Source organism: Ranitomeya variabilis, chromosome 5 (assembly GCF_051348905.1).
Source record: "Ranitomeya variabilis isolate aRanVar5 chromosome 5, aRanVar5.hap1, whole genome shotgun sequence".
NCBI lineage: Eukaryota > Metazoa > Chordata > Amphibia > Anura > Dendrobatidae > Ranitomeya > Ranitomeya variabilis.
Window position 1 is genome coordinate 82967385 of NC_135236.1, and position 17076 is coordinate 82984460.

Sequence of the window (17076 nt, forward strand, 5' to 3'; positions counted from 1 at the left end):
TGGAATAGAAGACTGAAGATGGAATAGAAGACTGAAGATGGAATATAAAAGACTGAAGATGGAATAGAAGACTGAAGATGGAATAGAAGACTGAAGATGGAATAGAAGACTGAAGATGGAATAGTAGACTGAAGATGGAATAGAAGACTGAAGATGGAATAGAAGACTGAAGATGGAATATAAAAGACTGAAGATGGAATACAAGACTGAAGATGGAATACAAGACTGAAGCGTGAGTAAGGAAGAGATCCAGCGATCCCAATAAGTGAGGGATGAGGTGAGTATAATGATTTTTATTTTTTAACCCCTCCAATAATTATGTTCTGGGATCTGGAGAGATAAATCTAATTAAAATAAATGTGATTGGTGAATTTTACTGAATCCAGCAAATTTAATTTCCGTATATTCATTCATCCTATTTACTAGACTTTCATGTAGTCATAAGTAATGACGTATGCGACCCAGTCATCTTGCTTTATGAGACATTTTATGAGACAAGTCCCCCTCCTCATATGTGTATGTACAGGACAAAACTATTTCACAGTTATATACCTTATATTATAAACTACAAAAGCAGAGACATATCGAGATAAAAGAGCCTCGGCTCAGATTCCTGTCCCCAGGAGCTTACATTTTATTAGTGATGTGTAACAGATAGCAGAGGAGCAGGTATCACACAGCTCACACTGACATGCCTTTGATCCTTGAAAAGAATGTATTCCCAATTATTTCAAGGCTTAAGCAGCCATGGAGACATCCCTGATAAAGGATGGAATTTATTTGTCTTCTGTAGCGTTATAGGATTTAGGGCATTGGCATAGTCTTCGTGACACATATGACTTTGTGTTAAGTCCATGCGACTATGGATCATTGGAGCCGACGCTGCTACTATTATTAGATAATGCTAAGGAATTTACAAGGACCCTTTTTATTTGGGCAGTGTGTGGTCTGGAATCCAAATGTCTTCATGTTGCATATATGTTAAATATGTGGATATTAATATCATGCGATTTATTATATCATATAAACATGTGTGCTCTACCTGGTATCTCCGGACCTGTAATCACTTTAATTGCTGCCTTTCTTACTATGCAGGTACAACAGGGTTGCCAACTTTAGTTTTTATTTCTCGATAGCTTGACAAAAAAAATCACAAACAGCCGTTATTATTTTACAAACACTTTGGAACACCTTAATAAAACACAAAGACTGAAATTCAGACATCCTCATACTCCAAAAATCCAAGGCACCCGGTATCTTCCTTCCAAAACAATTATTTTTGTTGACATCAGTATACACACATGAAAATTAGCAACACTTCGGCCACGCAGGGCCTTTGTCAAGCCAAGAAAAAATTTCAGACATCAATGTAAAACTGACGGCAGGTCTCCTGACCTGAACTTGACAGCCTCAAAGGAGTATATGAGGCTGTCAAGTTCAGATCAGGAGACCCGTGGTTATCCCATTCATCAATCATGGCAACAACTTGAAGGATCAATTTACAAGACCCTAATCCATTTACCAAGTCAGTAGTCTCTGGCCACTAGGCTGGAAGTTTGCGAATCTCTTACCTTCCAGGAACCCCAGCACCGACATAGATTAGCCAGGTTTGCGCAACGTCGTCTGTGCATCACATAACATGGGCAATGATGAAGTCGCACCAGCCCGACTAATCAAAAGTGGCATCGGAGAGCCAAGAAGGATAGAGATTAACAAGCTTTCCATCCAGCCGCCAGAGACTACTGACCCAGTCACTGGACTAGAGTCCTGTGAATCAATCTGTCCAACACTATTCATGATCTGTTTTACATGTGTTAACAGGGTACTAGAATGCAACTCACAGATAGAGATGAGACGGAAGAAATCAACTAAGCTAACGGGGTCACCTGTCTTTCCTGGTAGGTCACAAGTCTTTAGTAGCCAGTCATTTAATACCCTATGTGTGTTCATCACGCTGACTGGCCCTTGTCCCTTCCGTTGCACAACCCCAGCCCACACCCTGTACCGTGTGTCTACACTGGAAGTGACGACCCGGTTGACTCATGTTTCCTTTTCATCACAGCAGACTTCTGGTCCAGTACAATGATTAGAGTTGGACCTTCAGGGCTTGACCAGTGGCTTCCAAACATCAGGTCTTGACTGGCATAGTCTGGGCTTCAGATTTTCCCCGGCGTATTCTTGCCTTTGGTGCTTGACCCACGATGTCTCACTGGTCTTGGTCCCCAGTCACTCCCCGGTGGCTCTGCTTCTGTGTTCCACCGTTCACACGTCTTTATTGTCTAACTGGTTGGCGCCAACTGCTTTCCCGCCTTGCCGTTCCGCCCTTTTATATTTGATAACCGTGGCATATCTAACACCTGACCCAGTGCTCTCTTCAAAAACGTCCTCCAGAAATGCTTCAATGTTGCTACAAATGTTGCGAACATTGGAGGAAGATCGGAAGATAAGGTGGCCCAAATTCACTTTGGAGTTGGTGTGGTCGTACAACACTTGAGTCCATGCTACCACCGGGTACACACTGTATATGTTGCTGTTTGGTCGGAATGATCGAGAAATTGAAGTAGAGCTTGATCCCGAGGACAACTGCAGGAGGAACAGTCCCAGCACCTGGGTCTTGGAGCATAGACATTGGCTCCAGACAATGAAATGACTAGAGGATCAAAAATTTCGGAAGCTGGAACATGCAGATGTGACCCTAGTTTAGGGATTGGGTGCTGTTATGAGCCAAATGGCCCAAAAACAAGTTACATTACTGCGCTTACTGCCCATGAAAGTTAAAGCAGAAGGACATTAAAGCGCTGTTAACACTGAAATATAGTTAGAATAGAGGATAAGATATTAAAACTGTTGAATTGTTATTGCCATTACTGCTAATATTGTGTGATTTCATACCCTGTACCCAAATAACTGACTGTTTCCATAACTAGCACCTTGATTTTCATGTTAGCAAAATAAACAGCTTAGATGGTTACTTCTGCCTCATTTCTATGTGCACGTTGCATTCTAGTAACCTGTTCAGATTTGTTGTAGCCGGCAGGATGCAACTCTGCAGCACAGAAATGGCGGATCAGTTAGTAACCGAGTCCACAAGTGGAAGCATTCCCCTGGGGGCTATGCTTAGTAACCTCCCAAAGTTTACGGAGAGCAATTTGTTACTATGGGATTGGGTGGAGCGACTGAGGAGTGTGTACGCATGCACCTCATGACACCTGCGTTACAGGCGGAGATGAACCTGCTGAGCCTAGATGGAGAGGCACGACAAACGCTTGTTCTACCAGCCAAGGGACCATGATATGATAGACAAAGTGATCAAAATTCTAGAGGACATGCATGATGACATCACTGACATGGGTAAGTTATGCATACGTCTATTCCGCTGGGTTCAGAGGAAGGGTGAAACAGTGGCCCAGTATGGTACTGCTCTGCGGGAAGTAATGGCTCATATCACTAAGAAGACTCAAGAAGAGTATCGAGGGCTGGATATGTTGGACGAGGTGCTGAGAGACCAACTAGTTGCAGGCCTGAGAGACAGCTACCTGAGATAGGCCCCGAAGGAGCACCTATGCTATAACCTCAATATGAGTTTCCTGGAGGTTGGGGTGGAAGCCATGGTTCGAGAACGAGAGGTCCCAGTCATGACAGGTATAGTATGAAGCCATGAAATAAGTCTCCGAGTTGCCAAATGCTGGACTGGGCCTGAGAATTACAGCTAGATCTATGAGACATTTGGGGAGAATTACACAGCATCAGAGGAACCCCCGCTAATACTGCAACACCTAGCACTGAGACCTAGTATGACGAGACGTCAGAACAGGAATTTCTCTCTTCCATGGCCAAACGCACAAATCGAGTCGTGCACCAGAGGAATGGGGTGTAGAGTGCTGGACTTGTGGTTGAAGGGGACACAGATTGACTGCAGACTTGTCAACTTAGACCCTTTAATGATCTGTTATAAAACTGCAGATGTTGTTATGGCTGTGCAGTCTTTGTATTGTTGTTTCGTCTCAGCCACCCAGTAGTCACCTCCTTTGTTTATGCTCCTATGATCTGTTGGTTTTCTATAGCAGAAAACTATTTTTTTTTTATTTAATGTCTTAGATAGCTGCAGCCACCAGTAGAACAGGCTGGTCACTTTTTTTTTTAGCCGCTTCTCAGTTTTTGAAGCCTGAAGCTGTAAAGGAAGTTACAAAAGATGGAACATGTGCATAGCAGGTTGTTTTGACATTGCTTTGCACATGTTCATTCTTTTTGGCTTTCTATGGCGCTTTTTTTTTTCTTAGACGGGTCCTGCCTCAAAAAGATGTTGGGTGCACATACCAGTAGAGAGTTCACAATTCTGCTGATCAATGCTGGTGCCAGTGGCTAGCCCACCATCGATCTTTTAGTTATCACTTATCCATTGGATAGGTAATAACCTATCTATACTAGGGAACCTTTTAAAGTGCAAGTCCACTACAACATAAATTGATGCCAATAGATATAAAATGTAAAAATCCACTGCTTTGTAATGTATCTCTATTACCTTTTCTGCACCCTTAGTCCTGTTTCATTTCTGGTGAACAGAATTCTGTATTTAGGGCCAGTTCAGACAGGCATAATTTCAATTTGGACTGTACACGGACCTATGTAAATGAAGTGACTAGTGATAAGTGAACATGCTCGGATAACGTCTTATCCAAGCATGCTCCGGTGTTATCCGAGTATCTTGGCCGTGCTCTTATATTATGTTCGAGTCCCCGCAGCTGCATGATTTGTGGCTGGTAGACAGCCTGAATACATGTGGGCATTCCCTAACAAACAGGCAATCCCTGCAAGAATCAAACAAGTGACATAAGAAGAATAATACGGTGGTCTCAGGAGTGGTTGTGCAGTTGATTTCTCCCTCAGATTTCACACAGCAGGCTGCGGTGACTCACAAGACTCATGTGAACAGCAGGGAGAAAGGGAGGACTGATGAGACAGCCAGGAGCGATGGGAGAGGTTGAAGAAGTGAGCGGCCTCATACAACGGAGTTAACGGAGTTAAGAAATACCATGTGTAGCATTGTCCACATTGCAGTTATCTTTGATGATATAGTCATCGTACAGCAGGGGCAGCGGCACATAAACAGAATGCCAATTGGGCTCTTAAATTGCCACTTTCTGATCAGCCACCCTGAAGACGGGGAAGTCATAACCATACGTAAAAATTAAAGACCCCTGATACTGTGTAGACAGGTGGCTGACAAGTATCAGCAAAGCTTGTGCCTGCTCTCCAGGTATTGCGCACCAGTCCTATTCATAACAATACCTGTTGACTGTGTTATCTAAAGTTTAACTGTTCTAGTAGGATTTTTTTTTAATATTTTCTTCGTTGCATTTTACAGCAAAACCCATGATCATAAACAGCTGGCGACACAGCAAAGGGATCTCATTGTTGAAAGTTATCAGTCAGGAGAAGGGTACAAAATAATTTCCAAGTCATTAGATATGCCATGGAAAACTGTGAAGACGGTCATTAAGAAGTGGCTTTAATTTGGCACAACAGTGACATTACCTAGAACTGGATGTCCTTCAAAAATTAATGGAAAGACAAGAAGAAAATTGGTTCTGGAAGCTACCAAGAGTCCTACAGCAACAATAAAAGAGTGTAGAATTTTCTGGAATATACTGGTTTTGTATTGCAAGTGATAAAAGTCTCCCATATTCTTCATATGTCTGGTGTGTGGGGTAAGATGGCAAGAGCTTTCCTTAAAAAGAAAAATATCCAAGCCCGGCTATGTTCTACCAAAACCTACATCAAGTCTGCCAAAAGCATGTGAGGAAAATGTGTTATGGTCTGATGGGACCAAGGTTGAACGTTTTGGCCATAATTCCAAAAGATATGTTTGGTGCAAATCTAACACTTCATATCACCAAAAGAACACCATACCCAGAGTGAAACAGGGTGGAGGCAGCATTATGCTTTGGGGTTATTTTTCAGCCACTAGAATTGGAGCTTTAATTAAGGTTAAGAGAATTAACATGTTCCAAATATTAGTCAATTTTTCAACAAAAAATTCAGGCCTGTGCTAAATAGCTAAAGATGAAGAGAAATTTTAAGCTTTGGCATGACAATAACCCTAAGCATAATTCCAAATCAACAAAAGAATGGTTTCTCCAGAAGAAGATCAAAGTTTTGGAACGGCCCAGCCAGACCCCAGACCTGAATCGAATAGACAATCTATGGGTGATGTGAAGAGGGCGCTGTACACAGGAGATTCCTTCACAATCTGACAGATGTAGATTACAACTTCAAGGAAGAGTGGCACGTGTCATGCTGGCAGACTCCTACCAAAAAGACTGAATGTTGTCATAAATTCAAAGGACACTTGAACAAAGTCTTAGTTTAAGGGTGTGCATATTTATGCAACAACATTATTTTATTTCTAGATATTTATTTTTCAGTTTATTTTTAAATTCAGTTGTACAGATTAGAGATGACATTATTAAGGGTGGAAAAAGTTCTGAAATGATTATTCTTGGTACGATTTTTTTTTTTTTTTTAATGACAAAAATTTGAAACTTTGTAGACTTTTTATATCTACTGTAAGTAAGCAAAATAAATAAAAATAATGATTACTATCATAATGGAGATAAGTAGTCTGTTGGAAAAAAAAGGTTAAGGGAGAGGAAATATTCATTGCCACATTGTATTCTGGTCCGGTAATGTTACAATTTTGGCAAATATTGAACAGAGATTAGGATGAATAGCTGCAGTGTAATGTGAGCCTAATAGTGGGATTTCCTTCTTATTATGTCATCTGTTACATTAGACACAGATTATACTGGACTGAATGGTGTCGGGAAACAAGCAGTGACTTGTGTTCAACGCCGTCACCTCAGTAGACCCATCAAGAGACCTTACTGGCCCCGCTGGCCGACTCAGTCCAGTTACTGCAATGTACGCAGGGCCAGAAGACCACCGGGTGATACTAAAGTGCTTTCTATCTGTGTGCTCATAGTGGTGTATTAGGAGGCGCGCATGCTCATCGATGCAGATATAGCGTAGTACAATGCTCCACTCCAGATTATCGAGAAAGACGTCCCTCCCGGAATAAAGAGCACATTGTGTAGATAATCAGCATTAAACAAGCTGCTTCTAGGCGCTTTTCCTCCCTTTGACGTTCCCCCTACTGCTTATGAATTGCTCCATGGGATGTTTTAAGAATGAGTCATGTGACACAGACGGATGGATCATCCGGATCTAGACAGCTGCTTTGTAAATTAACAGCGCCCATGTAACTATCCCAGTTATCCCCTGTTACTTATGAAGGAATCACCGTAAGACCTTCCTATGTAAACAGTAAAGCTCAATTGGAAAGCCGGAGGCCGACGATGAGAGCCGGCAAGAATGAGCTGTGATAATGATTGATGTGTCTAGTTTGTGACGGCGGACAACAGGTGGAGGCGAGGGTAGATGTACCAAATGGCACGATGGCGGCAGATCACGTGGTAGCTATTGACACCAGCGGACAATAAGTCATGCATGACTTGGACATCATATGGGGCTTGAAGGCAAGAAACACCCGTGTACGGGCCACATGAGGTCCATGGTGCCATTTAGTGAGGCTGCCAACCACCTAGTTTGGGACATGCTCATGTGTGTATGGTGGCTCACATGATGGTCTCACACCAGAGAGGGATGGCCCGTTGCAATGGAGAAGGGTGAGATAATTACTTACAGTGGTATGTAAAAGTTTGGGCAGCCCAGGTCAAAATTTCTGTTACTGTTATTAAGTTGAAGATGAAATGATCTCTAAAATGACTAAAGTTAAAGATGACACATTTCCGTTGTATTTTACTCAAAAAATATATATATTTTCATCATTTACATTTTAAAAATTACAAAAAGGCAAATGGACCAATGCAAACATTTTTTGCCTAAAATACAAAGGAAATATGTCATCTTTAATTTTAGGCCTGTTAGAGATTACTTAATCTTCAACTTGATTAACTGTTCACAATAACAGTAGTTTTGACGAGGGGTGCCCAAACGTTTACGTGCCACTGTATGGCGCACTGTGGTCCTTTATGTATTCGACATATATTGGTAAAATTAAGGACTCATGACATCACCTGCAGTCCAGAAAGGAGCAGTCAAGGTGAAGATGGGGCATGCATGGATCCGGAAACGGAATAGTGAAAAAACTAAACATTTCATAGTTTTGAGGATGAAAAAAAAAACACAAGTCCATTGAGTTCATCGTAAAACCTGACATCCTGGTGAAGGTAAAAATTATGTGAGGCAAATGCTAATTGCCCCATATTAGGTAAAAAATTACTGCCAACACTGCATTTGATTGGCACTCAAACTAATTGCCTGGATCAACGTCCCATATCCACAATCTAGTATCGAAAATATGCAATATTATATTTAAACAAAAAACAAACAGCATTTAACTCACATAAGCTACAATGGAGAGCCACAGTCATATATGATCTGAGTGATTCTTTCAATGGGTGGGAATCCTGAAAGTGGAACCAGCACCGGTTGGACAATTATGACAAACTTTCAATAAGCCATAAATATCTCGAATGATCATACCCCATTAAATCGTATTGCAACCCAAGGGATTGGCTTAGTCCGACAATAAGGCCTTCAGAATAGAAAAGGTTCTGCACCTAGTTTAGTTGAGCAAAAATATTTGCAGCACCCTGCTCCAACAGCCACGGCAGTAGTCTGTGGGCGCTGGACCATGCCTCTGAAAGCCTTCTCCTACCTGGTGGCAACCCCAATGCCTCTTCTGATTAGTGGGACCAGTGCAACATCATCGTTGTGGTGTGACGCACTCATCACATTGACCCACTGATAACGTTGACCCAGGTCTTCTAATTAGAAGAAGTATTGGAAATGCCAGCAGGTTGAAGGAGATTCGCAAGATTTTGGTAACAATGTGGCAACTGCATCAAGGTCAACTCTAGCACTTAGTATGTGGCGCTACAGGGCCTAAAGGAAAAGAGCACTAGCTCAAGCAAGCACCCGTTCTTCCAGAAGATGGGAAAGTGAGTCCTCCAGACCTGGGATTGTTGGGGTGTGAAGCTGTATCGTAATGTGTCACTTTTTTGCCTAAACGTTGGTCTCTATAATGTTTTTCATTTAAATGTACGTCCCCCTTTTGATTTTACAAGAACAGAACTGTAGGACTTACTATAAACTGGATAAACATCGTGAGGATATTGGGAGGTAGATATGTTGTTTCCTTGGTATATCACATATAGATTGCTTCCAGGATTTGTACGGTATACTCTATACACATAGTTTATGTATGCACACAGTTTGCATGCATCTGATTTGGGTACTTGGTTTAGCAATTAGTAGCTGATGTTGATTTATCCCAGTAATGATTAAAAACATTGCAATATAATTAATGACTCTTCAAAAGCACTCAAGAAGTGTAATCCATAAAGAAGGGCCTAGGCTATGCAAGGCACGCAGATAAGCTGATGAGGAATGCATGTTGTGTGTCGTCAGCAAGGCTACGTGCACCTCCAGCGCACATTACATTGGTTTGGACGGGTAGAATAGCCCTGCATGTGGTGCTGTTTTACGTTGAGATGGAAGAAGCCATGACAAAACCTAACAGACCCTGTTATAAGTAAGTATGGCCCAATCGGTTGCCTTCGATGTCCATTGAGTGATGGACCAGCCACTGCGTCGAGGAGATGCTTGTGTATAAATATAGTATTTATCCAGGGGAAAAGAACCAGAAACCGAACCATAACTTTGGGAACCCAGTCGTTTATACCCAACAGCATCCATATCTTCACGTCAACAGAATTACAAACGTATATATTAAGTAGCCAAGTATCTATACATGCAGTGGTCTATTCATTTCTCAACACCCAAGGACTAAAAACTAACCCCAACTTATCCTAATCCTTGAACCCAACTTCCCCGAGCCCAATAGACCCGCGCTATATCGTACACATCGTACCTCAAACACCACTTGGCCCAAGGGGATCTCGTCTGCCGATATGGTAAAGAATACCCGTTTATTCTCCATAATGAGGTCAGGCACGCTGTGAAGTCTCAGAGATGCTGAATTAGGATCTCTGTGTCCACTGCCTTATATACCTACACGTATTACTGCCTGCTATGTCCATCACACACAATAACACATAATACCGCCCTCCCCTTCCCCCTGAAGCAATGAACCCAGGAATATTTGATACCAGCTCAGTATATTCCCCTTCTAATCCTGTTGGATATATCGTGGGTAGCACCAAATGCTGTGTGATTATGGTGGGGGTAGTGAACGCAATGAACACAAAGCTATTTCAGTAACCTCAAGAACATCTGACAACTGAACTTGTATTGTTCAGGCTCCAAATATTCTTAGTGGCTGTGTTTTCAGGGGGCAATCCCCGATGTCATTCCCTATAATTTTTTTATTACGCATTTTAGAATATTGTGTACATAATAAAGAGAATTGAACGGCTTTTCATTTGACTATATGGTCCCAATTTGTGTGTGGGTTTGGTGCCCTACATTCAGATGTCTGCCAAGTTATTTCCACAACTCTCTCTATATATAAACCTAATCCCTCCAGGATGGGGGAGATGGCGAATTTTCTTTCCTAATATTTTTGCTACTTATAATCCAAGATTACATGATTCCTTAAACAAATCCCATATTATGTCCCCCATCCAATACCAATAAATCTGTCATCTAAACTAGAATTGAGCAGTCGCCATAAAAAGGCATAACAAACAAAAGCAAATGGTAGCGCTATTATTAACTTACTGTAAGTCCGCCATTAGGCAACCAAGAGCTGGAGAGATAACAGTAGCTGGGTGCCCTCAACTCTCCCAACGTTGAAAGACTGGAAAAAGAGAGACATATACTGAAGCGACCAAGGAACGGTAATCTCTGTTTTACGCTAAGTCACTGCCCTAATTTTGGACAATACTTTAGATGTGTCCATAGAGAAATAATGATTTAGTAAAGCCTTCAAGTATTCCCACACAATGCCCCCCACACACATTAAAAAACCGTCTTAGGTCCCCGGAACACTGTATGATGCTCCAAAAAGTAGATTTCCACACAATATGATTCCCACAAACAGTATAATGCCAACACAGAACATTCCTTCACACACAGTATGATGCCCCCATAGCAACTCTTCAGAGAATAATGCTGCCACCCAACGCACGCATATGTTGCCCCCAGTCTCTACAACATCTCCACAACAGTGATACCCTCACTGTCCCCCCCAAACTATGATGCCCCTCAGCCTTCCACATAGTCCAATGCCTCACAGAACCCGCTACATAGTGTTATGCCCCCACAGTCCTACAACACCGTATGATGTCCCCACAATTCAGTATGACACCCCCAACAGTATGATGGTCCTACAGTCTCCTACACACAATATGATCCCACACTCATTCTCATACAGTATGATGCCACCGTATTCCCCCAACTCTGTAGAATTCCTCCACAGCCATAAAAACATAAAGTTAGTATGATGTCCCCCAACATAGTATGATGCCTCCACAGTCCCACAACAGAGTATAATGTCCCCACAATACAGCATAACGCCGCCAACAATATTTGATACCCTTAAAGACCCATGCACACACAATATGATGCCCCCCACACTCACCACAGAAATATAAACATTGTATTGATGTCCCCAAAGTCCCACAATACAGTAAGATAACCCCACAGTCCTACAACATAGTATGATGCCCCCCACAGTTCCACACACACTCTATGATGCCCCATCCAGCAGAGGTGTAAAAAAAGCACAGCAATAAGGGTTAATTCAGACGTCATTGATTTTTCACCAGTATTTGTATATAGAGCGCTTTCACATTTTCAGTCATATATGCCTACTGGAGGTGGACACCCAGACGCAGTCTATTACGTCTGAATATCCATCTCCAGTAGGTATACGGAAAAGACAACATTTGCTCTGTGGACACCATTATAGTCTATGGCTCTATCGGCGCATACGTCCGAATCCTGTTTTGCGGAGGTTTCAGACACAAAACCTGTTGTGAGCCACTGAACGGGTGCCTAAATGCAATATGAAAGCACCCTATGCCAAAACCAGGAGTGTCTCCTAAACACAGAACAGGTGTCAATTTTTCAATTAAAGCTTTTCTCTGTAAGTTCCACTCCTGATTTTGGCATACAAACACTGATGCAAGATCACTGACATTTGAATGAACCCTAGCACTAATATTATCACCAGTTACAGTTATACACAGGAGCTGTATAGATAGTATATAGCGTCAGCGTACAGGTAATACAGTGATCACTGGTGATATTATACACAGTACCTCTGTGTATAGTGTCAGTGTACAGGTAATACAGTGGTCACCGGTGACATTCTACACAGGAGCTCTGTATATAGTGTCAGTGTACAGGTAATACAGTGGTCACCGGTGATATTATACACAGTACCTCTGTGTATAGTGTCAGTGTACAGGTAATACAGTGATCACTGGTGACATTCTACACAGTACCTCTGTATATAGTGTCAGTGTACAGCTAATACAGTGGTCACCGGTGACATTCTACACAGTACCTCTGTGTATAGTGTCAGTGTACAGGTAATACAGTGATCACTGGTGATATTATACACAGTACCTCTGTATATAGTGTCAGTGTACAGGTAATACAGTGGTCACCGGTGACATTCTACACAGTACCTCTGTGTATAGTGTCAGTGTACAGGTAATACAGTTATCACTGGTGATATTATACACAGTACCTCTGTATATAGTGTCAGTGTACAGGTAATACAGTGATCACTGGTGACATTCTACACAGTACCTCTGTGTATAGTGTCAGTGTACAGGTAATACAGTGGTCACCGGTGACATTCTACACAGTACCTCTGTGTATAGTGTCAGTGTACAGGTAATACAGTGGTCACCGGTGACATTATACACAGTACCTCTGTGTATAGTGTCAGTGTACAGGTAATACAGTGGTCACCGGTGACATTATACAGAGGATTCCTGTATATAGCATATGGTATACAGGTAATACAGTGATCACCAGTGACATTATACACAGGAGCTCTGTATATAGTGTCAGTGTACAGGTAATACAGTGATCACCAGTGACATTATACAGAGGATTCCTGTATATAGCATATGGTATACAGGTAATACACAGTGATCACTGGTGATATTATACACAGGAACTCTGTATATAATCTACAGTGTTTAGTGTCAGTGTACAGGTAATACAGTGATCACCAGTAACATTATACACAGGAGCTCTGTATATAGTGTACAGGTAATACAGTGATCACCAGTAACATTATACACAGGAGCTCTGTATATAGTGTACAGGTAATACAGTGATCACCAGTAACATTATACACAGGAGCTCTGTATATAGTGTACAGGTAATACAGTGATTACTGACATTATACACAGGAGCTCTGTATATAGTGTATAGTATACAGGTAATACAGTGATCACCAGTGACATTATACCCAGGAGCTCTGTATATAGTGTCAATGTACAGGTAATACAGTGATCACCAGTGACATTATACACAGGAGCTCTGTATATAGTGATTAGTATACAGGTAATACAGTGATCACCAGTGACATTATACACAGGAGCTCTATAGATAGTATATAATGTAAGTGTACAGATAATACAGTGATCACTGGTGACATTATACACAGGAGATCTGTATATAGAGTGTTCAGGTCATTCAGTGATCACTTGTGACATTATACACAAGAGCTCTATGGATAGTATATCGTGTAACATATAGTATTTAGTGTATAGTGATATCTCCAATTGAAGTAATTAATTTTCGCTTTTGCTCTTCATACGCTGCAGCTCGCTATGTCTTCTATGCTATTCCCAGCCAAGACTTGTCTCTGTAGAAAGTAACACACAGATATCTATAGTTGATCCACTTATACAGAACTCTCCACTTTTCCCCAACTTACAGACTGTGCCAGAAGAATATAAGTGCCCTAGGTCTATCCTGTTGCCGAGTACAGTAACAGTGTCTCCCCCAAAATAAAATGCCCCTCTTCCCTCTGTGGACCCCATACAGTATTAATGCATATGTCCCAAAAGGTCCCTAATACAATAGAAAATTCCCCTTTGTGCCCCATACTGTACCAGTGTCCATCTTTGCCCTCAAATATAGCATATGACTGATACATGAATCTCCCATGCCCTATGACAAGTGACTTTGAAGTTGGAATTATACTTTAACCCCTTAAAGCACACTTTCTATTTTAGGTTTCAAGACACAGCCCAAGTTTTAAAATCTGACATATGTCACTTTATGTGATAACAACTTTAGAACGCTTCTACATATCCCAGTGATTTTTAGATTTTGCCTTTTTATGTCACATTTGCTTGTTATTTTGGGAGTCTATTTTGACTGATATGCTTTTCATTACGTTATTTTAAAAAAAATTAATTTACAGAAAATTTGGTAACATTGGAAGTTTTCAAAATTTGAATTTACCTGTCTACAAAAAAATATTTCAAATTTACCTTGACAATTCCATGTAGGTATAGTTTTTTTTTTTAAGACTCTCTCAATTTTTAAGGCTGTTTGAAGACATAAAAAATGTTCAGCTATTTTTGTAGGGGCTTTCAGGGGTCAAATATTAGAAACTCCTATAAATCACTCCATTTTATAAACTTCACCCCCCAAAGTATTTAGAATGGCAGTTTATTTGTTAACCCTTTAGGTGTTTCATGGAAATGAAGCAAATCAAAGACCACTTGTAGAAGCTATCCACGTAGAGGTGGTAACCCTAGTCTAAGAGTGGGTGCACCATTTTCCTCAATTTTACAGTGAGGGAGCATTCTGGGGATCCAATCATGGCATCCTTCCCTTTGTAAACTCTATATCTGTGGGTGTACCATGTAGTATTCTTGCCCAATATCTTGCCCTGTCACTGGGCATGGATTTGTGGAAACTAAACCTCTTTAAAATGAATTAAGGACCTGGCTATGGAATCATCCTTCTCAGGGGTGCATTGTTAGACACAACTAGAATTAAAATTAAGAAGGACCGGACTGATATTAAATAAATGTCCATATGTGAGTTCATTTAAGGGTGGGCCCTTTGCATTCTCATTATGAACTGCATGATGTCCAGGATATGGCCCTACAGTAAATCAAGGTTTTATGCAACATATCTGCTCTCCAGTTTTACCAAATATATGGCGTCTTCACTAGCCCCATACATTGCAAAAGGCCTTCAAATAGTCATCAGCTGCACTACATCTACCAGCCTACCTGGGGATTCTCGTAAATGTAGAAATTCAAGTATGAGGTGGAAAACTACCAAATGTATAAATTAGTCCGGAACACTTCATCACTGCATCCTGAAAACCATAACTTTTTGGGGGGATACATACATTATATTAGCAAACTTTTCATCATTCTCGTTAGGTGGTAATGATGAAAAAAAACTGCAATTCTACCATTGTTTTTTAGATTTCAAAATACGGCAAAATTGACATTTTAACTTTATTTTGCAGACAAGATTATATATTCCAGGTCATTGTGGACATATATCTGTTTGGGGGAAAAAGGAAATTTGTGTAATTGGAAATTTATGAATATTTTATTTTTTTATATTTTCTTAACAAGGTGTCTTGAATCTGATGGAAAGCCTGGAAAATTGAAAGCTGCCAGTCAGTGGTGTGGACAGGGTTATACAGGGCTCAGCATTTGAGCTCTGCTAGATCTGTAGCAGAAAAAAGCTTAGTTGCTTACCGGTAACAAGATTTTCCAGAGCCCATGACAGCATCACCGGAGAGAGGGTATCCACCCATCAAGGACAGGAAACCTACGTGATAGCTCTCCTCCGCATCAGTTGGGTTTCAGAGCATGAGAGGACCTCCAGACAGTTATTTGTACAACCATCACCAATCAAACATCACAACTTCTAACTGTACGCCCAATGTAAGTGGTGCGCACCAACCAGTAATAAAAAGGGAGGGAATATAAGGGTGCGATCATGGCTTCTGGAAACACGGGTATTACATACCTGGTAATGTGTTTTTTCATGAGACATGACGGCACCACGAGAGAGGGGATCCGCCCATCAAGGACAGGAAAACGTCAAGATAAAAGGGGCGGCTCCTCTCTCCACATCAGTTGTTTTACAGAGTACGAGAGGAACTCCGCTGGTTAGTGTACACATAAATAATACATCCTATACGGTTCTATTCACCGATACCCCAGGGAGTGTATAATACAAATAATGCTAATAATGCACCCAACTAATGACGTGATCAAAAGGGTGGGAATATAAGGGTGCCGTCATGTCTCATGAAAAAACACATTACCAGGTATGTAATACCCGTGTTTTTCCATCATACATGACGGCACCACAAGAGAGTTACAGAGATTTGTATTCTCTTTTAGGGAGGGATCACTGCTTGTAACACTCTTCTCCCAAATGTGAGATCAGAGGTAGCAGATAGGTCTAGCCTATAATGTTTAAAAAATGTAGACGGAGAGGACCAAGTGGCCGCCTTACAGATTTGGTCGATGGTAGCATCTGCTCTCTCCGCCCACGACGTCGCCATGGCCCTCGTGGAGTGGGCTTTCAGACCCTGTGGAACAACCCTGCCTGCACTACTATACGCTAGAATAATGGCCTCTCTCACCCATCTAGCTATAGTTTGTTTTGAGGCTTTAAGGCCCTTCCTTGACCCCTGGAACGAAACAAATAAAGCCCTCTGCTTCCTCCAGGATTTTGTCACCTCTTGATACTGTAGGATACATCTCCTAAAGTCTAGGCAATGGAGTCTCTCCTCTTTTTTGTTACTAGGATTGGGACAGAAAGAGGGTAGGGTTATGTCCTGAGCCCTATGAAATCTCGATACCACTTTGGGGAGATATGCCGGATCTAATTTTAATACAACCCTCATACCCCAAGATCAGACAACAGAGCAGGTGGAGGCGTTGGGCTGCTCCTTTCACCCAAATGTACCTTCCAAGTTATTCCCCAAGTACCCTCACTTGTATTCCCTTCCTTTGAGGTCCATGCTGTCAGACTCTACGTCCCCTTCTCCATGCGAGTGGCGGTGGTGTATCG

At 41.5% G+C, this 17076-nt stretch overlaps 1 protein-coding gene across 3 annotated transcripts in view; it reads right to left on the reverse strand.

The window, feature by feature from the left end:
• The window catches only part of LOC143774928 (peptidyl-prolyl cis-trans isomerase F, mitochondrial-like), a 32941-nt gene extending 16202 nt beyond the window's left edge, over nt 1-16739 (reverse strand). Inside the window, exons 1-2 of one of the 3 annotated variants that reach the window (XM_077262736.1) lie at nt 15747-16739; nt 10765-10843 (exon numbers count right to left, since the gene is read on the reverse strand). In XM_077262736.1, the coding sequence (XP_077118851.1) occupies nt 10765-10843; nt 15747-15805 (138 nt within the window). In that variant the 5' untranslated portion in view covers nt 15806-16739. Of the gene's footprint in view, nt 1-9955; nt 10048-10764; nt 10844-15746 lie in introns of those variants that run through there. The other 2 variants (XM_077262740.1, XM_077262737.1) reach the window with 2 other exon arrangements.
• Nucleotides 16740-17076: the final 337 nt, after the last annotated feature.